The sequence below is a fragment of the Coregonus lavaretus genome, assembly GCF_964263955.1.
Source record: "Coregonus lavaretus genome assembly, chromosome: 6".
In the NCBI taxonomy this organism is placed as follows: Eukaryota; Metazoa; Chordata; class Actinopteri; order Salmoniformes; family Salmonidae; genus Coregonus; species Coregonus lavaretus.
This window is the reverse complement of record NC_139993.1, coordinates 10,665,129-10,686,028: the sequence shown is the minus strand read 5'-3', so window position 1 is coordinate 10,686,028 and position 20,900 is coordinate 10,665,129. Positions and strand designations below refer to the sequence as shown.

General features: G+C 41.6%; 1 protein-coding gene across 2 annotated transcripts in view; it reads right to left on the bottom strand.

The window, feature by feature from the left end:
- Positions 1–20,900, bottom strand: part of LOC311131279 (kinesin light chain 1-like) — a 32,934-nt gene that overhangs the window by 10,159 nt on the left and 1,875 nt on the right. For both annotated transcript variants that reach the window (XM_084164167.1, XM_084164166.1), the window contains exons 2-10: positions 14,389–14,665; positions 8,030–8,260; positions 6,890–6,968; positions 6,270–6,498; positions 5,910–5,997; positions 5,273–5,374; positions 3,141–3,314; positions 2,522–2,621; positions 244–293 (exon numbers count right to left, since the gene is read on the bottom strand). In XM_084164167.1, coding sequence (XP_084020293.1) covers positions 244–293; positions 2,522–2,621; positions 3,141–3,314; positions 5,273–5,374; positions 5,910–5,997; positions 6,270–6,498; positions 6,890–6,968; positions 8,030–8,260; positions 14,389–14,637 — 1,302 coding nt within the window. In that variant the 5' untranslated portion in view covers positions 14,638–14,665. The remainder of the gene's footprint in view (positions 1–243; positions 294–2,521; positions 2,622–3,140; positions 3,315–5,272; positions 5,375–5,909; positions 5,998–6,269; positions 6,499–6,889; positions 6,969–8,029; positions 8,261–14,388; positions 14,666–20,900) is intronic.

Below are 20,900 nucleotides of genomic sequence, written 5' to 3'. Positions count from 1 at the left end.
GCATACATTTAGGTTTTCTTACTGGTCCCCCGTGGGAATCAAACCCACAACCCTGGCGTTACAAGCGCCATGCTCTAACAACTGAGCAACACGGGACCAGACAGAACACTGGACCTACCAGAATTGACAAGTAAACAAATAGGCGCTCCTTATAAAAATGGGCACCCCTGCCACATGCCCGTTCATGCCCGCGCTCTCACACACACACACACACACACACACACACACACACACGGCACTCACCTTGCACTCCTCCCGCTCCTCGGCATGCATCCAGATGGGCTTGTTCTCAGCTGCAGAGACAGAGGAGAAAGAGAAAGGTGTGCTGTGTGCTGGCAAAAACATCCCCAACGAGTAACAGACAGACGTTGAACAAATGGTAGGATACAGACGTAGACACCTGCACCTTGCTGACATGTAGGCAACATTAGTTCAACTTTGTTCCTGTCCTTCGTGTGACAAGATCCTATCGCAACCTCTCAATCTCAGTAATCGTTTGAGATACGTTGAAACAGCGTTTAAACAGAGACCAGAGTTCTGATAATCCCTCCAAAATTCATCCCCACCCCCTCACGGAATCAATTGAGACCTATTTGTTAATTAACCGTGCATTATATTGAAATGGTAAGAAACTCAAGAGAGAGACAAGGTCACAATTCTGCCTCAAATTTATTGAGAATATGGAAATACGTGAAAATACTTAAACCTCAAATCAAAGTCAACCCATCGTTTCACATGTTAAATCTTGAGGAGAGATAACAACGTTGATGAAAGCATTTCATTAGATTATGGATCAAAAATAACAAATAAATGAAGCATATCTCATATATTTCATAAAATATAATAAATCATTCAAAATAAAATCAACGTCAAAAACATTCAATACAAACTCAACATAACGAGAACACAACATATGATTTGCGAAAGACAATGGAAGGACAGTAAAGAAAAATACATGAGAAATGTAAAGAGGATGTAGTAGCTTACTTGAAATATCTTGGCATGTTAAGCGTGAAAAACACTATCGTAATGAAGACATGCTTATGCAAAAAAAAAAAGAAGAAAAAAAAGAATGTTGGACAGTATGATAACCAACCTTTGTTTTCTTTACAGCGACATCATAAGTATTATGCTAGTAGTTATAAGAAAATGTTGGCTGTAGGTGGTCATGTATGTTATGTGATCCTACAACAGTGTTACGAAGGCATTGTGTCAGACTACTTCAAGAAGGGATTTCCAAAGAAAAGTTCGTGAAATAAGAGACGACTTCATGACAGAAGAACCAAAAAATACAATCAAACATAAAATGTGCCACTATTTTAAAAAGTATGAAAAGTATATAACAAAGTATGGAATTTTACATAAGACAAAAACAAGCAACACGAAACAAACAAAGTCCAGACAATTCCATGCCCTCATGCATGAAGACACACAAAAACCAAGACTTAAATATCTTTGTTCACATTCTTTATATCGCAATTGGTAATAAAGAATTAAATGGTGGACAATATAATAAGCACCACCTATGTAAACCAAGTTGGATTTTGTTCTTGTTTCAGATATGTGCATATTCCACTCCGGGAAAAACCCATCAATGTTTCCACTCACCTTCATTGCTGTGTATCATATGCACAAGCCCAGTGATTATCCTACAATGTGACATGGCATTTAGAGTGAAAGTTCAAGAAGACCTTTTATGGCACTTTGATCATCCATAACACCTCAAATTAAAACTCTCATTCATTGCACATCAAAAACAGCTTGCAAATGCTAGAAAATAGGAAAATGGCCAAGATCCCAATACATTCAATATGGGAAGAAGTCAAATTTTTTCTTCTTCTTGGTATCAAAATACTTCTTCCAATGGGGGAATTTAACAAAACAGAATTGGTTAGTTAGCCAGCTAGCCCTTAAATAATATTCAACATCTTTACATCAAAAAAAACAAAAACAAGACTAAACTACCCTTTATAATCTAGAAAGTCAAAAATGATTTTGAAGTATTTCTTTAACAGCTCTTAAATCAGTCTGCTCTAGCCTGCACTATTCTGTAAGAGGTGGTTGAACCATACACTTCAAGTCGAATATTGATTATGTTCTCATTAGCAATGAACCCCTACACTTCAAGTTGACTTGTCATCTATGTTGTCATTAACTGTGTGTCATAATAACCCATCCTAACAATTGATGGCAAAATTTGACAAATCACAGTTAGCATTTTCTGCTGGCAAACTAGCTATGTGTGAAATAACGGTGTTTTACAATGTCAGAACCACAGACTTATTGTATGTCTATGGTCAGTACAGTCAAGTGCTCTATTGTTCCTTCTAGAAATGTAAGACTTTGAATTCACATAAGGGTTTATGTAAATGACTCACATTGATCTCGATTGACTGAACAGCCATTTCATGTGAAAGCAACACTAGAACGTTTTGAAAAAGTTAGCAAATAAGGATGCAAAGTGACTCCTATCCCCAAGTGTTTGTTGTGGCCCTTTCGAGTTTTGGACTAGTTTGCTCACCATCCACAGATCCAAATTCCTTCTCGTGAGCTTGGGTGAGGATCTCTTTGTAAAGGATTTCCGCCTCCTTGTATTTCCCCTGCTTCAAGTAACACGAAGCCTGGGAGACAAGAGAAAAGGTTCAGACAGTTCAGGTACAGTTCAGACATTTCACCTTTGAACTACAAGTATGCACAAAGCAAATCACTGAACCAGGTGCTATCTATACAAAGCAACAACCATCAAAGTTATTGATCTTTAAAGGAAAACCAAGTTCATTCTCATCCATGTCAAACTCATTCCATGGAGGGCCTAGTGTCTTTTTAAAATATTTGTATTAAGCCCTAGACAACCAGATGTGGGGAGTTAATTAATCAATCAAGCGCAAGAGAGGAGCGAAATCCCGCAGACACTTGGCCCCTCCGTGGAATTAGTTTGACACCTGTGTCGTAGGGCCTTAGTGTCTGCTGGTTTTTGTTCTTAATTTGAAACCGGCGTCTGATTTAGACCAGGGAAACCAGGTGTGGGCACTTGTGTACAATTAGTGTCAGATGAAAGAGAAAACCAGCAGACACAGAGTTGTTCACCCCTGAGCAGCAGTAGAGTCAAGCACGGCAGTCAAGCCAGGCAGCCCCCTCACCAGGTTGTTCTTGGTCTTGGCCACGTTGGGGTCGTCAGGGCCCAGCCTGCGCTCGTAGATCTCCAGGGCCCGGCAGTAGTAGTACTCCACCTCCTCGTACTTGCCCTGATTCTGGCACAGCAGGGCCAGGTTGTTCAGCTGCTTGGCCACATCAGGATGGTCCTTGCCCAGCACCTATATAGGAGGCAAGAGGACAGAAGCATCAACCTACACGAGTTGTGGAGCAGCCAAATAATAATTGGAACATTTCTGGAGACGGCAGCGCAACTCATTTGAAAGATAGACTTTTATTTATATTTATGATAAAACATTGATGTTTTATGGCTGCCATGAAACCATTAGAATTGTTATGGGACAGTGATGGCATAATTTTTTACGAACCTCAACTATCATCAAAGCTACAAAAAATGCATTATCATGTAATATGACCTCATATCAACGTCTCGCCATGTTAAAAATGATAATAATGAGCTGGTGATGAACCAGTGATGAACTTCGGTTATAAGCACCACCTACAGTGGGGGGGAAAAGTATTTAGTCAGCCACCAATTGTGCAAGTTCTCCCACTTAAAAAGATGAGAGAGGCCTGTAATTTTCATCATAGGTACACGTCAACTATGACAGACAAAATGAGACACAGGTCAAACGTTTTCTGTAAGTCTTCACAAGGTTTTCACACACTGTTGCTGGTATTTTGGCCCATTCCTCCATGCAGATCTCCTCTAGAGCAGTGATGTTTTGGGGCTGTCGCTGGGCAACACGGACTTTCAACTCCCTCCAAAGATTTTCTATGGGGTTGAGATCTGGAGACTGGCTAGGCCACTCCAGGACCTTGAAATGCTTCTTACGAAGCCACTCCTTTGTTGCCCGGGCGGTGTGTTCGGGATCATTGTCATGCTGAAAGACCCAGCCACGTTTCATCTTCAATGCCCTTGCTGATGGAAGGAGGTTTTCACTCAAAATCTCACGATACATGGCCCCATTCATTCTTTCCTTTACACGGATCAGTCGTCCTGGTCCCTTTGCAGAAAAACAGCCCCAAAGCATGATGTTTCCACCCCCATGCTTCACAGTAGGTATGGTAGCTTTGGATGCAACTCAGCATTCTTTGTCCTCCAAACACGACGAGTTGAGTTTTTACCAAAAAGTTATATTTTGGTTTCATCTGACCATATGACATTCTCCCAATCCTCTTCTGGATCATCCAAATGCACTCTAGCAAACTTCAGACGGGCCTGGACATGTACTGGCTTAAGCAGGGGGACACGTCTGGCACTGCAGGATTTGAGTCCCTGGCGGCGTAGTGTGTTACTGATGGTAGGCTTTGTTACTTTGGTCCCAGCTCTCTGCAGGTCATTCACTAGGTCCCCCCGTGTGGTTCTGGGATTTTTGCTCACCGTTTTTTGCTCACCGTTCTTGTGATCATCAGCCCCAGATCGAGGGAGATTATCAGTGGTCTTGTATGTCTTCCATTTCCTAATAATTGCTCCCACTGTTGATTTCTTCAAACCAAGCTGCTTACCTATTGCAGATTCAGTCTTCCCAGCCTGGTGCAGGTCTACAATTTTGTTTCTGGTGTCCTTTGACAGCTCTTTGGTCTTGGCCATAGTGGAGTTTGGAGTGTGACTGTTTGAGGTTGTGGACAGGTGTCTTTTATACTGATAACAAGTTCAAACAGGTGCCATTAATACAGGTAACGAGTGGAGGACAGAGGAGCCTCTTAAAGAAGAAGTTACAGGTCTGTGAGAGCCAGAAATCTTGCTTGTTTGTAGGTGACCAAATACTTATTTTCCACCATAATTTGCAAATAAATTCATAAAAAATCCTACAATGTGATTTTCTGGATTTTCTTTTCTCAATTTGTCTGTCATAGTTGACGTGTACCTATGATGAAAATTACAGGCCTCTCTCATCTTTTTAAGTGGGAGAACGTGCACAATTGGTGGCTGACTAAATACTTTTTTCCCCCACTGTATGTAAAGTTACTTTTCAATTCCAGATTGCGACATTTGCAATTGTTAAGTATATTCATTAGTAATATTGCTAATTGAATGTAGCACAGTACAAATTAACTGACATTGTATCATTGTACCAAGTATGTCTACACTGGTCATGTACTGCACTGGACCTACCTTCTCCCTGATCTCCAGAGCCCTCTTGCAAAGGGGCTCAGCTTCCTTGTACTTCCCCCTCTTGCCATACAACACTGCCAGATTGTTCAGCGTCGCAGCCACCTGAGAAACAGAGAAGGATTAGTGAGCAGCTTTCATTATGTTATGTAGCTGCTCTGTGCTCCCAAAAGTGCAACTACAAATGTGTCGTCTTATAGACCTCTAACACCACTACATATTGACATTAATTTAATTGACAATAGTCATATTGACATATCACCTTTGGGAGCATTAACACTAGAGTGTGAAAGCACCCTTTGCATTCCTATTATGCCCATGTACTTTCCAGGAGCCTGTAATGTGGATGCGTACAAATGCATATTAACTAACTTCTCTCTGGCTAGATGCCTGCCCAAGTGCTGACAACTAGATTTGCCATTAGGAACGTGCTAAATAGTACATTCCTGTAATGTATTAATGGCCCACATGCTTTAGGATTAGCCAGCCTTTGGAGCAGTTGATGGCAGTTTCAACCTGACCTGCTCAAACCCATGTCCTTGCAAATCCTAATATCCAACTTAAGATGAACCAAAAAAAAATCAGAAAAGTCCCTTTCGTCTAGTGAGAAGAGATTGCTCCATCCGGTATACTAGCTCACCGCAGGGTGGTCTTTCCCAAGGGTTTTCTCCCGGATAGACAGTGCATCGTTGAGCAGGTGAGCTGCCTCCTTGTATTTGTTCTGGTCCCTGAAAAAAATAAGGAAAATACATACACAAGTCTAAAAGAAAAATATCCTGAATAAACTCGGTACAGAAGAGAGAAGCAGTGCGTAGATAAGTGGCATTGGTGGTGAAAATGGGTGGTTATAGAGGTGTTACATTATAAAGGGTAAAGGATAGCAGCACACAATAGTGTGATAACTCGGCTCCAGCAGGAGAAGGGTTAATATGGTGGCTACAAAACAACGACCAACGCAAAAGCACACACTCAACCACACCCCACACACACACACACACACCTGTAGACCAGGGCCAGGATGTTGAGCATGGTGGCCACGTCAGGGTGGTCGTGTCCGGATGTCTTCTCCAGGTCCTCCAGGGCCTGTTTGCAGAGGGGCACGGCCACCTCGTAGCGGCCCTGGGAGGCATACTGGATCACCAGGTTGTGGAGGGTCCTCAGGCGGGCCGGGATCTCATAGCCACCCTGCTGGGCTGCGGCCACTGCTGCGCTGTTATGCTGGTGCGGCACTGAAGGAGAGAGACAGGGGAGGGACATATGCTGTTTGTTCATAGGTAGAAGGTTTAGGCAGCTGCTGCAGAGTTTTATGTTCGTATAATGTGGATTTGGAATTCTCTCATTTGCATACAATCCAAAGAAGATAAAGAGTTGAAGACCAGTAAAATGCCAGTTCTGTGCTGATAAAATTATCAGATTTGAAGGTCCTCAGCTCAATATTAGAGCAACACAAGTTCAAACATGGGACCTTAAATAAAAAGAAAAAAATAAGATGACGCAGCAGGTTTTGTTGTCTGACGTTATGCACCAAAGCAATGAACATTAAATTAAAGGAAATAATCTATACTAAGCCGATACTGTATGACGACACAGGATATGCTTGTAGGTAGACAGACCGCTTACTTCCTTGACTGTTTTCCTCCTCATCATTGGGGAAGAGGTCATCCAGTGTATCTTTAGGAGGCTCTCCATCTTTCTCCTCCTGGAGAAAAACGATCAAAAAACAATCCGTCGCTTATTGGCACTTTAATCCTTTTTTCAGGCCATCTTGGAAATTAAAGGCACGTGTCTTTGGTTTAAGGAGTGGAATTCTAACTCTACACTCAGTGGCAGTTACATTTGCCAAGATCCACCCCACAGTTTACAAACAGCCGGGGCAGCGCTTTTGACTAGAAATTAAAGTACATTTTGTGCCTTTAAATCCCAGATGGCCACAAGAAGTTTCCATCGAATTGAGAGTAAATGTTTGACAGACAGCATATGAACATCCATGCCCCAGGGCTCTCATGGAGACTCATCACGGTTCCCTTCAGGCTGAACTAGAAATACCTCACCCCACCTACCACATTCATATCCCCTGTCCTTGCATTCTCAAACACGTACTACAATTATAAATATTCAACAGCCGACATCATTTGAACAGTGCTAAATTCCAGTCTGGACTACATTTGGTACATATTAACGAGCTCTCTTCAAAGTGTATAAATGTTAATGACTAAATTAATTGCCTTACCAGCAGCCAAGTGACAGATGACTTCCGCCCACCATAAACTTTAACCAGTTCTTAATGGTTGGGGCGAATAAGGTATTATAAAAAGAGAGTGAGTGAGACCAATTCATTTACCTTGGCAACCTACATTGCTCATGGAAAGGGAGAAAGAGAGAGGGAAGAATAAAGAAGAGTACAAGAGGAGCAAAATGGCTTTTATGACAGAATATGGCGCTTGTCTGTCTAGTTAACTAATAGGCTGCTACGCTTTACAAAAGACAACTCGTTTCATCTCGTAGGGAGAATTCCATAGCCATCAATTCGCTCACAAAATTATATCTTGCACATAAAGACATTCAAATCCTGGTTGAGAATGTAGACTACAGGCAGGAGAGAAGAGGTCAAGTATTATCGATAGGTCACAGTTGCAAACCCCAGCAGCGGCTTCATCAGCTGAGGCTTATGCAATGCCTGATTACTTGCTTTTGTGCTTGCGCGCAAGCAATCGTGTTGTGCATTCAAGTATGGGTGTATGGGAGTGCATAACAACTCACAATAGGGGACACATCCTCGTCGTACTTCTTGAGCTGGTTCATGAACTCCAGGTGCTTCTTCTCCTCCTCCAGCTGGGCCACGTTCTGCTCGCTCTTCTGCAGCTTCTGCTGGGTGTTGGCCAGCTCGTCCCGCAGCCACTGGTTCTCCTGGCACAGCCGACGTACCTGGGCACGCAGCTTCTGCTTCTCCGACTCCACAGCGTTCAGGTGGGCAGACAGGGCCATCATCACCTGATAGAGAAAGGTGCATACATACATACAGAGGGATCAATTAATGATGTGTCATTGTACAGTGGTTCCTCAATTAAATGTTTTGAGCTTATGTGGTAGATTGTGGTAAATTGCGTCATTCTGTCATTGCACCACACTATCACAAGGGGGAGTTAGAATGGTGATCTATCAGTAGTCTACACTGTGGCACAAATTGTCTATCTTTTCGTAAATTAATGGAGGTGTGAATGTTTCAGTCCGAGAGTCTCTTCTCTGGCACTAGAGTTCTGCATCAGGCAAAAATAATTATAGCTGGCGGCTGGTCCTGGAGTTGAGAAAGAACTTTGGTAAATACAATGGCGCAATTACACTTGACATGTGGACTGACGATTTTCGAAAAATAGGCACGTGGGCTTTTGGTTTCTCTCCCTCTAAAAACTAAATCATAAATAATTCTAAATAACAAACTGGCTTAATTTACCACAGTGGGAAAGAGTGATAGCCCCTCTATATAAAGTGATTTCTGAAACACGGAGTCCTTCTTTGCTGATGTGAAGAAGAAACGGAATGAAAGAGTCCAGCGAGGACAGGGAGGGGAAAAGGATACCCATATTTTCAAGACCTGAGCTATTTCATTTATTTATGAAATGTACTAGTTTCTTTAGGCAATTTAATATATGTGTTTAGGCTTGGCCTATTTAGTAGGTTATTTCACAGCATAAAGCTATATTTGTCAGCTTAAAGCCGACTGACTCACTCAATCGTGGCTTTGGATCAAAATAAATAAAGTACCAACATTCTTTCTGATAGTCTTTAATAAATAAATGTTTTGACCAAGTTAATATGCTCATGTTGTGTATGTGTTCAATTATTTGTGACATTGTGGTTACAATGAAGAATGTAAATGAAATAAATCAAATAAATCCTATTCATAATGAATAATCAGATGCATTTTGCAAGCTTGTCCTTTTTCCTTATTAATTGTTTTTGTACGATTTTATTTTATATTTTTAGACAAAACATACACATAAAACAACAACTGCATCACACCTGCCTAGACCCACCTGCTCACACCCCCATCTCCAGCATCACTCTCCGCCACATGGCCTCAAACTGCACCATTTTGTTTCTCTCCGTTGCCCACATGCACTTTCAACATTTGGATAATAAAGCATATAAAGGGTGACATTGGTTGAAGTATACATTTTTTTCAAGATGATTGACGAGAAAGGTATCGTCCAACCTATTGTGTATCTCACTGCACCCTTACATGCCATGTCTTGAAATATGCAGACAGACGGATTAAAAGTTGATTTCCATTGTAATACTTGACAGCCAAATTTCTAACTCCACCCATAACTTTTGGACTTTATCACATTCCCAGAAGGCATGGATTATTAAAACCTGATGAAAAATGAACCTGCTAATCTAATTGAATTTACTGCAGGCCTAAGACTTATGGGAAGATTATATTGAAGATAGAAGCCGCCTCAATGTGTTCCGAGAGCCGATCCTTTACCCAACAAAATAATATCAATTTATTTAGCCTAATGGTTTCCTTCATTAATTAATTTGTCTGCATGTCTATTCAACATAAAAAGAAACCATGCCATTAAGAAAATATACACTACCGTTCAAAAGTTTGGGGTAACTTCGAAATGTCCTTGTTTTCTAAAGAAAAGCAAATTTTTTTGTTCATTAAAATAACATCAAATTGATCAGAAATACAGTGTAGACATTGTTAAATGTTGTAAATGGCTATTGTAGCTGGAAACGGCTGATATTTAATGGAATATCTACATAGACGTATAGAGGCCCATTATCAGCAACCATCAGCCCTGTGTTCCAATGGCACATTGTGTTTGCTAATCCAAGTTTATCATTTTAAAAGGCTAATTGATCAATAGAAAACCCATTTACAATTATGTTAGCACAGCTGAAAACTGTTGTGCTGATTAAAGAAGCAATGAAACTGGCCTTCTTGAGACTACAGGCTGGAAATAGCCAGAAACAAAGAACTTTCTTCTGAAACTCGTCAGTCTATTCTTGTTCTGAGAAATGAAGGCTATTCCATGCGAGAAATTGCCAAGAAACTGAAGATCTCGTACAATGCTGTGTACTACTACCTTCACAGAACAGCGCAAACCGGCTCTAACCAGAATAGAAAGGAGTGGGAGGCACAACTGAGCAAGAGGAGAAATACATTAGTGTCTAGTTTGAGAAACAGATGCCTCACAGGTCCTCAACTGGCAGCTTCATTAAATAGTACCCTCAAAACACCAGTCGCAACGTCAACAGTGAAGAGGCGACTCCGGGATGCTAACCTTCTAGGCAGAGTTGCAAAGAAAAAGCCATATCTCAGACTGGCCAAATAAAAATAAAAGATTAAGATGGGCAAAAGAACACAGACACTGGACTTTTTCTTTGCAACTCTGCCTAGAAGGTCAGCATCCCGGAGTCGCCTCTTCACTGTTGACGTTGAGACAGGTGTTTTGCGGGTACCATTTAATGAAGCTGCCAGTTGAGGACCTGTGCAGCATCTGTTTCTCAAACTAGACACTAATGTATTTGTCCTCTTGCTCAGTTGTGCACCGGGGCCTCCCACTCCTCTTTCTATTCTGGTTAGAGCCAGTTTGCGCTGTTCTGTGAAGGGAGTAGTACACAGCGTTGTACGAGATCTTCAGTTTCTGGGCAATGTCTCGCATGGAATAGCCTTCATTTCTCAGAACAAGAATAGACTGACGAGTTTCAGAAGAAAGTTCATTGTTTCTGGCCATTTTGAGACTGTAATCAAACCCACAATTGCTAATGCTCCAGATACTCAACTGGTCTCAAGAAGGCCAGTTTTATTGCTTCTTTAAAATCAGCACAACAGTTTTCAGCTGTGCTAACATAATTGCAAAAGGGTTTTCTAATGAGCAATTAGCCTTTTAAAATGATCAACTTGGATTAGCAAACACAATGTGCCATTGGAACACAGGACTGATGGTTGCTGATAATGGGCCTCTGTACTCCTATGTAGATATTCCATTAAAAATCTGCAGTTTCCAGCTACAATAGCCATTTACAACATTAACAATGTTTACACTGTATTTCTGATCAATTTAATGCTATTTTAATGGACAAAAAAATGCTTTTCTTTCGAAAACAAGGACATTTCTAAGTGACCCCAAACTTTTGAACGGTAGTGTATATATTTTTTTGACAACTCAAATTGCTTTAAAGAGCCTTCTAATATTAGACAACAAATAAATATACTAAAACAATAACTTCAAAAACAGTACATTCATCACTGGATTTCTTCAAATTGCTGTGCAGGAAAAGGATGTCATCCACCGTGCCTGGTTGCAGGCTCGCAGCTGGCTTCTCTCTGAATCCACAAATCCATCTGTAGGTGCTGCTTTATCCTTTGGAACCACACAATTACCAGGTGGACAGTAGGCCTCTTGAAGCAATAGAGGAAATCAACAAGATCCACAAGTATTCTTTCACAATAGCTGGCCATTTGTTGTTATCTGCAGTTTTGAGCTTCACTGTCCCATTCTGTGGTAGATAACATCCACTCTTCGTTTATGTAATGGGCTGTAAGGCACAAGTATCCTATTTTTCGATTGTCAAGTGTAATTGAGCCATTGTATTTACCCAAGTTCTCTCTCAACTCCGGGACCACCTGCCAGCTGATTTTTTTTGCCGGATGCAGGACTCGAGGGCGATAGGAGAGAGACCGACTGAAACATTCACACCCCAACTAATTTACAAAAGGATAGTCTAATAGCTTGGCTAGGTGTGAAAAATCCCCCAATTTGTGCCACAGTTTAGAATACCGATAGATGCTGCGGTCAGTCAGAGTTGAGTCCTATTGTAAAGTGTAGCCTAATGGCCAAAAAATTGCAAACTTGCAATGTATTCGATGCTTAAGTATTCTAAAGTTTTACATTTCTAACTCAATATCACAGACCAGTTTTTCCCTAACGAAAATTGCATCAACCCCTACAAATTTATTAATATTCCACATCATAATTCAAACGAAATTAGCTGTAGCGAGAGGAGAGACTGCATGTTAAAGAGTTATTTAATGTAGGCGTTTTATTTATTACATTTACTTGTGGAATGTTAACGAATAGATAACAACAATAGAAAGAATAATCTGGTGGCATTGGTAGAGAGTAAGGCAGAGACTGGAGTGAAAGTGCACTGTAAGTACGCAACAACGCTGTGGGCAAGGTGAAAATGTTTTAGCACCCTTTCCAATAAATTGGAATACAAGAGAAGCCATCCACCCTTGATGGGCTATCAGCAGGACAATAGACTCTTGCCGAGTTTAGGGACTTTAAATGTATTAATGGATGTTTGCGAGGCATGTCACTTCACCCATCTCTTCGCATAGCCCACCACATGCACTGTTTTCTAACCACATCTGGATGGATCCATAATAAATTACTATGGGAATAAATATCACTGAATGACAAAAATATTGGAATAAAGTAAGCTAATGCAATTGAAGGCATCAAATTGCTGCTTACTGAAACACCAAAAGTCATCTAATTGTTATAATAGGATTTGAAGCAATAGCCCCCATGGGGTCAACTATTTCAGCACCATTTCGCGCTGCTTTGAGACAAGCATGGGGACTGGTCTTGATAAATCAATCAGAATTTTCACTGAATCTCCGTTTGGGTATTGGTTAGCCTACAATTAGGGTGTGGAAATGTTAGGATAATTTTGCTCTTCACTCGCAGTCACTTAGTAGCCTAGGCCTACTCCCGACCGGTCATGTTGTACAGCGCCATATTTTCCTCACGGAAACCCTGAGGCCTACATAGGCTACTGTAAAATACATTTTTGTTTTTCTTGTAATAGAAACACCATAATATTAATCAATTTAACTAAGCTAAGTTTCTAACAGTATAAACAGCACAACAAATACAATAATAATTTACAAACAAATGATAATCAATCCCATATAGTCTGTTCTAACAAAAAAAGGTTTTAAAGTCTCTAGTACAGCTAATATTAAAAACAGTCAAATGCATTGGTAAATTCAAATCGCTTTAGCCAACATGTTGTGGTTTATTAATTGTTTAATTATTCAAGGTTCCCTTTGTTATTTCATTTTAGTTCTGTATTTAAAGACATGGATGACTTGTATGCCGTGTGATGACATGTACAAATGAATGAATGATTGATTGATATACTGTATATTGAAGTAGTAAGTATGTGATTCAGCCATAGGACCATGCCTCAGGACTACCTGGCCTGACGACTCCTGGCTGTCCCCATCCCCAGTCCACCTGGCCGTGCTGTTGATCCAGTTTCTGCTGTTCTGCCTGTGGCTATGGAACCCTGACCTGTTCACCTGACGTGCTGCTGCTCCAGTTTCAACTGTTCTGCCTGCGGCTACGGAACCCTGACCTGTTCACCGGGTGTGCTACCTTGTCCCGGACCTCCTCTCTCTCCCTCGCTCGCTCTCCCTTTCTACCGCACCTGCTGTTTTGACATCTCAATGCTCGGCTATGAAAAGCCAACTGACCCTTACTCCTGATGTGCTGACCTGTTGCCCCTCTACAACCACTGTGATTATGATTTGACCCTGCTGGTAATCTATGAACGTTTGAACATCTCGAAGAACGATCTGGCCTTAATGGCCATGTACTCTTATAATCTCCACCCAGCACAGCCAGAAGATGACTGGCCACCCCTCAGAGTCTAGTTCCTCTCTAGATTTCTTCTTAGGTTCCTGCCTTTCAAGGAAGTTTTTCGTATCCACCGTGCTTCTACATCTGCATTGCTTGTCCTTTGAGATTTTAGGATGGGTTTCTGTATAAGCACTTTGTGACATCTGCTGATGTAAAAAGTGGTTTATAACTACATTTGATTGATTGATTGATTCAGAATGAAGGTAAACATGTGTGGCAGCTGTGGATTCCTGTGGCCAGAGAAAGGCAGGCTACATAAGCCATAGAAAGATTAGTTAATTTCCAAACATGAAACTCTGACGCATGCAATATTAACACCCGTTGGGTGGGATCCCCCATGAATGGATTGCGAAACAGTGCTATAACCACCCCAAGTCGCTCCCATATGGCTTACTCTCTTCATATCGCCCAGGGACCCTCAACCCTTGACCCATCCCCGGGTGCAAGTCTTACCTGCGCCTCGCCCAGCCCCAGCTCGATCATCTCTACCGACTTGCGCAGCAGGCTGGACTTCTCGTGCACCAGGTTGGCCTCCTCGTCCTTCTTCAGGCAGCGGATGGTCTCCAGCAGGCTGTGCAAGATGGAGTTGTGCTCGCTCTTCAGCGCCTCCAGGCCCTGGATCACCAGCTTGGTGTTGGAGATGATCTCCTCCTGGGACAGCTTCTCCAGTCGGTCCTCCCTGGGGCACACCATGATTGACATTGCCTGGTGGACCTAATACACTTAGAGGCTGGTGGAGGGAGGGAAGTGGAAGAAAAGGAAGGTGGAGGTTAGGTCACGCTTACGGCAGTGGTTCCTTTTAATGCCATGACCTCACTTTTGGGGATTTTCTTTGGACCTATCAGAACAAAAACAATAGCCTACTTATTTTCACACGCTGGTTTTTAGTGACACAGGAGGGACTAGCCACTACTACCCTCCATTTGGGAAACTGCTTTAGGGTCAAGTAGTGGAATTCACACCTAAATTGTCTGGTCTCGTTACGAGCTACACATAAAGATTGTCAACAGGAAGTTTAGTAATGCTCCAAGACAAGTAAGAGTGATGCTCCTGTTAATAATTTACAAAACATAAAATGACAAATCTTCTATAGGCTATAGAACAGTCAAAGTAGTAGCTATGCGTAGTTCTATGAAATTCCAACATCTTGAGACTTCCACTGCCATTATCAGCAGTAAAAAAGCACAGCTCAAGCAAACCTTCATTGAGGTTGCTCCGTTTACAATCCACGCTACATGTTTTGAATTAAACTGGATAGAGATGTACGAGAAAATGGAAGCCTTTGGATACAAAATGAAAGGGTAGGAGTCCAATCTAGCCCGCAATCTCTACACTCCCTGGACTCGACAAAGCCAGAGGAATAAAACACTGCCTTCACAAGACGTTCACGTGATTATGCTTGGTGTGGGCATAGCCAACAGAAAATTAGGCTAACCCCCGAGCATTTAGCCCTGAGTTCACCATCAAAGCGCTTGTAGATAATTATGAGTAAGCTGTTGTAGCCAGCTTAATGTGCATTTCCATTGTGGAAGAATTCAGCTTAAGTCACTCGTATTGGTATTCTTATTACAAAACATAAAACAGGCAGATAACCTCTAACTCCGAGGTGATTTTTGCATTTAAATTGAAATATCCAAGTAAAATTAAAAGGTCTGTTTAGATCCATGGTAACAGACTGACAGAAAGAGCACCAAGAGCCAATCATAAAATGAGAAATAGTCCTGCACTGTGCCTACGTATCGTTTCACCTGGATGCACACTGTGCGAATGCAAACAAGCACGCACACACAGCCTAACAGAGTAGTACAGTAGGCTACTAGCTTGCATGACATTCCTTTCATATTAAAAACACACAGCAAGCCTTCTAAAAATAGGTTGACTATCCAGCGAAAGCCTATAGCAGGGTTCTTCAATTCCGGTCCTGGAGGGCCGTAACACTTCTGTTTTTTATTTCTACCTGGTAGTTAATTGCACTCACCTGGTGTCCCAGGTCTGAATTAGCCCCTGATTAGAAGGAGAGGATGAAAAACAGAGGTGTTTCGGCCCTCCAGGACCAGAATAGAAGAACCCTGGCCTATAGATTCAGAAGAACACAGAATTGCTTTAAAAAATGGGATTCATTGATGCTCACATAATTCTTCTTGCTTAGAGAGACTGAAGGCCTTTAGACGATAATGGACGCATCCTGACTTGAGATCCACGCATATAACTTCACATTTCGCAGAAATCTCCTTTTGAAATCAATGCATGTCCAATTTACACACACATATTTAAAGTTAGGATAGGGCCCTTAGATCTCCATTCTATCAAACCCAGTAAGTTTCCGAGAAAAGTCAAAAGCAATGTTCTTCCGGTGTATTCCAGCACAAAACAAATGTTGTTTTGAACAACCAGTTACAGAGATTGAATGAAAAGCCCTGCTGAGTCGTTAAAGGGGAGAGGGAGGTTGTCTCCTTGATGGGACGCCCCAAGGCTAAAGATACTTTTATAAACCGGCTTTTATAAACAGCTGGTCTGATGTCTCTTCAAGCTGACATTTTCTAACCAATCTGACAATGGTGAGTCATGGCAATGAATCATTGATGCTGGTCCAAATGCCACGTTACCCCTTTCAGGGGCAGAAGGAGCGAGAGAGAGTGCGAGAGAGAGAGAGAGGGAGAGCGAATAACTAGCACAAGTAGAGATAATTGTCTCTTCAGTCTCTTGGCTTTACTTGCAGCTTTGCCAGCAAAATGAATGTCTTGTTATGTCTGGCATTACAAATAGATGGGCTACACAAATGTCTGCTGAAGAGGGAATGGAAATTCCAGCCTGTCTGGTTTGAGAGCAGTAAATCAGACAGTGGTATCAATAGGATGTGCAGTCCATTCGGAAAGTATTCAGACAGCTTCTATTTTTCTACATGTTGTTACATTACAGCCTTATTCTAAAATTGATTAAATAAAAAATGTTCCTCAATCTACACACAATACCCCATAATGACAAAGTGAAAACAGATTTTTATAAATGTTGTGCAAATTTATAAATTTTTGCTATGAGACTTGAAATTGAGCTCAGGTGCATCCTGTTTCCATTGATCATCCTTGAGATGTTTCTACAACTGGATTGGAGTCCACCTGTGGTAAATTTAATTGATTGGACATGATTTAGAAAGGCACACACCTGTCTATATAAAGTCCCACAGTTGACAGTGCATGTCAGAGCAAAAACCAAGCCATGAGGCTGAAGGTATTGTCCGTAGAACTCCGAGACAGGATTGGTGTCGAGGCACAGATCTCGGGAAAGGTGAAAAAAAAAAAAAAAAAAAAAAACTGTCTGCAGCATTGTAGGTCCCCAAGACCACAGTGGCCTCCATAATTCTTAAATGAAAGAAGTTTGGAACCACCAAGACTCTTCCTAGAGCTGGCCGCCCGGCTAAACTGAGCAATCGTGGGAGAAGGGCCATGGTCAGGGAGGTGACCAAAAACCCGATGGTCACTCTGACAGAGCTCCAGAGTTCTTCTGTGGAGATGGGAGAACCTTCCAGAAGGACAACCACCTATGCAGCACTCCACCAATCAGGCCTTTATGGTAGAGTGGCCAGACGGAAGCCAATCCTCAGTAAAAAGCACGACAGCCCGCCAAAAGGCACCTAAAGGACTCTGACCATGAGAAACAAGATTCACTGGTCTGATGAAACCAAGATTGAACTCTTTGGCCTGAATGCCAAGCGTCACGTCTGGAGGAAACCTGGCACCATCCCTACGGTAAAGCATGGTGGTGGCAGCATCATGCTGTGGGGATGTTTTTCAGCGGCAGGGACTGGGAGACTAGTCAGAATCGAGGGAAAGATTAACAGAGCAAAGTACAGAGAGATCCTTGATGAAAACCTGTTCCAGAGTGCTCAGGACCTCAGACTGGGGCGAAGGTTCACCTTCCAACAGGACAACAACCCTAAGCACATAGCCAAGACAACGCAGGAGTGGCTTTGGTACAAGTCTCTGAATGTCGTTGAGTGGCCCAGCCAGAGCACGGACTTGAACCCGATCAAACATCTCTGGAGAGACTGGAAAATAGCTGTGCAGCGACGCTCCCCATCCAACCTGACAGAGCTTGAGAGGATCTGCAGAAAATTAAAAAATGGGAGAAACTCCCCAAATACAGGTGTACCAAGCTTCATCGCTGCCAAAGGTGCTTCAACAAAGTACTCAGTAAAGGGTCTGTATACTTATGTAAATGTGATATTTCATTTTGATATATGTGCAAACATTTCTAAAAACCTGTTTTTGCTTTGTAATTATGGGGTATTGTGTGTAGATTTTATCAATTTTAGAATAAGGCTGTAACGTAACAGAATGTGGAAAAAGTCAAGGGGTCTGAATACCTTCCGAATGCACTGTATTTTATGGAAAAACAAGCTTGAGCTTTGCAATGCACTTTTTTTTTCTCTGTACAATTCACAATCTAGCTACATTAAGACATTAGCAAATAGGCAAAAGAACTCCAAATCAATATGGCCCTGAACCTGTATTGATTCAACATGAGAGCTAAATTCAATCCTGGGGAATATGATTATGAAAATATTATGTATTATATTACAGTATGAAAATGTATGCACTCACTAACTGTAAGTCGCTCTGGATAAGAGCGTCTGCTAAATGACTAAAATGTAAATGATTCCCTATTTGTGCAAGGTTAGCATAGGCTAGTACCTTTTCTTATATGTATAGGCTATTGCAGTAAATGGGGAAGGTTTTATGATTTTACAGCATTTCTCTCCGATTCATTAATTTTCTCCTTCCTCTAATAGGTCAGACACACGAGAAATCTGATGGACGATAGATACTCAGCACAGTACGAGGCCGTTCCTTCTCTTGCTAGACCTGGTACTGTCGAACCTGCCGTTTCTACTTGTAGAATCGCAATGCTCGGCAATGGCAATCAGAGCATGAACCTCCACGTGGGGGAGCTGACAGGAGTGAGAAGAAAAAGGAAAGAAACAGGACACTTTCCAGTGTAATCCATCCTCTTTTCTAAAAAAATAAAGCTGCAAAATACATATTTTTTTCTAGAGCAAGTCTTTACATCTAGCTAAGGAATTTTGTGCTTGAAGGATTTTTTTTGTTAGGTTTGATATGCACCAGCTCATTAGTTAGCTAGCTAATGTTAGCTTGCCAACTGAGCAAGGCTGTCACACACTTCATATGAAACGAATGGGGTGGTAAGTGCTGCACAATGCACACAACACAAAATGATTTACCAAGCGAGCTATCTAGCAAGATGAGGAAATAATTAAATTCACTATCCATTATCCCATACTGCCAGTGCCAGTTCCCTTGCTAGCTAATGTTAGCTTAACGGTTAGTATCGCCATTTGTCAGTAGCACAGCATAGCTAGCTTCTCCACTGAATCTCGGCAGCTTACAGGCAGCTGCTTCATTCTAAAATGAATCCATTGTGATTTATTTATAAATGTTGCTAGCTAGCTAACAACATTAGCACCGCTTGCTAGTTAGCTAGCTAACATTAGCAATATTCAGCAGGCACAACCCAAACAATCTACTGCCACCTTGTGGTGTGGAGTATCTACGGTGGTTAAATTGGGCTATGTGAACAACAAAAGGTTAACTGCCGACACTCTGGGCAGAGGTGCTAAGTACCTATCGGCAGTCAGATTTCTCGGTGTGTCTGACCCTTTAGATGACATTCAGAGACAATGGAAAGTATTTCCCCTGAGTGTTGCCAACCATTCAACTGGAGATAAAAGCAAACCTTATTCATGCTTAAATTCCTTGCACTGGTAAAATTGTTACGTGAAACGGGTAATGATAGGAATACATTGGAAATTGAAGAAATAGTCAATGGAGATGTTCTCTTCAAAGTGTAGCAGCTATGAATGTTTCAGATTTTGTCTGTTTTGTAGGCCTCTTTGTATGTACATTTTTGACTGACATCAAGGGGGTAATGGCCCAACGTGATTTCAAAAGTCACATTTTACAGCATCACGGGTGTCAATTATAGGCCTATTACTCTTTGTGTCAGCCTGCTTTGAGGTTTCCCCACCAGAGCATACATTTATTTGACAGAGCACGTTGAAAGGAAACTTCACTGCAAACTACTATGAAAAGAATTACAGAGGAACAAAAGCTTTCATACAGTACTGTATGTCTTCTGGGTGTGTGCATTTGAGCACCTGTCTGGTAAAACTGTAACTAGGGGACCAATTTCTTCCTTTTATCTCACTCTCTTTCAGATCCAGTTACATATCTGACTGCTGTTGTTATGAGAGGTCTGCAGTCCAAAGGTCACTTAATTTCTTCACTGGCCTCGATTTACCTTCTCCACTCCAGTAAATAAAGGCAAAGTGGACTGGACAAGCATCTCTGCTCAAATCGTTTGATGACTGTCATTAGGAAACACCGGGCTGGGGGTGCTCCCAACTTAAATTCGAGCTACTTTTGAAGCACATGTTGTGCCCTAGAAACTAATATGGAATTCTGTAAATACATTAGTTTATTATGAAAGCTTGATAAGAATACCTGTCATTGAAATTACAAAATTCATTTGTGGAATATTAAGTTTCTACATTGTGTAAAAGCACTATTTCCCTGTTGAGATGCATTACATAGAAGAAAAAATAATTGTGATTCATTCATTGCGATGATCATCGATCTCCTGAAGAAGCTATCCCTTTTCCTTTCTTTCTGTGCCCCCAAATGTTTGGGTATACTGGTAAATTTGCCAGGTTGTTAGCCAATGAGGTAACATGACTGAAGAAAGTGTAAACAAATGGTTATTGACGTCGATGGGCGAGTAGTTTTAGAACAGCACACGACATGGTTTATTAATGTAAAATACAGTCCAGTCGATACGCTATAAGTAGACCTGGTTGGGCTACAAGCAAGCAGTTTTCGCTGCAGTAATGGTGAAACCGTAACGCACTCGTTTGTTTCTCTAGGGCACTTGGAAACAACGGTACAGCGAAG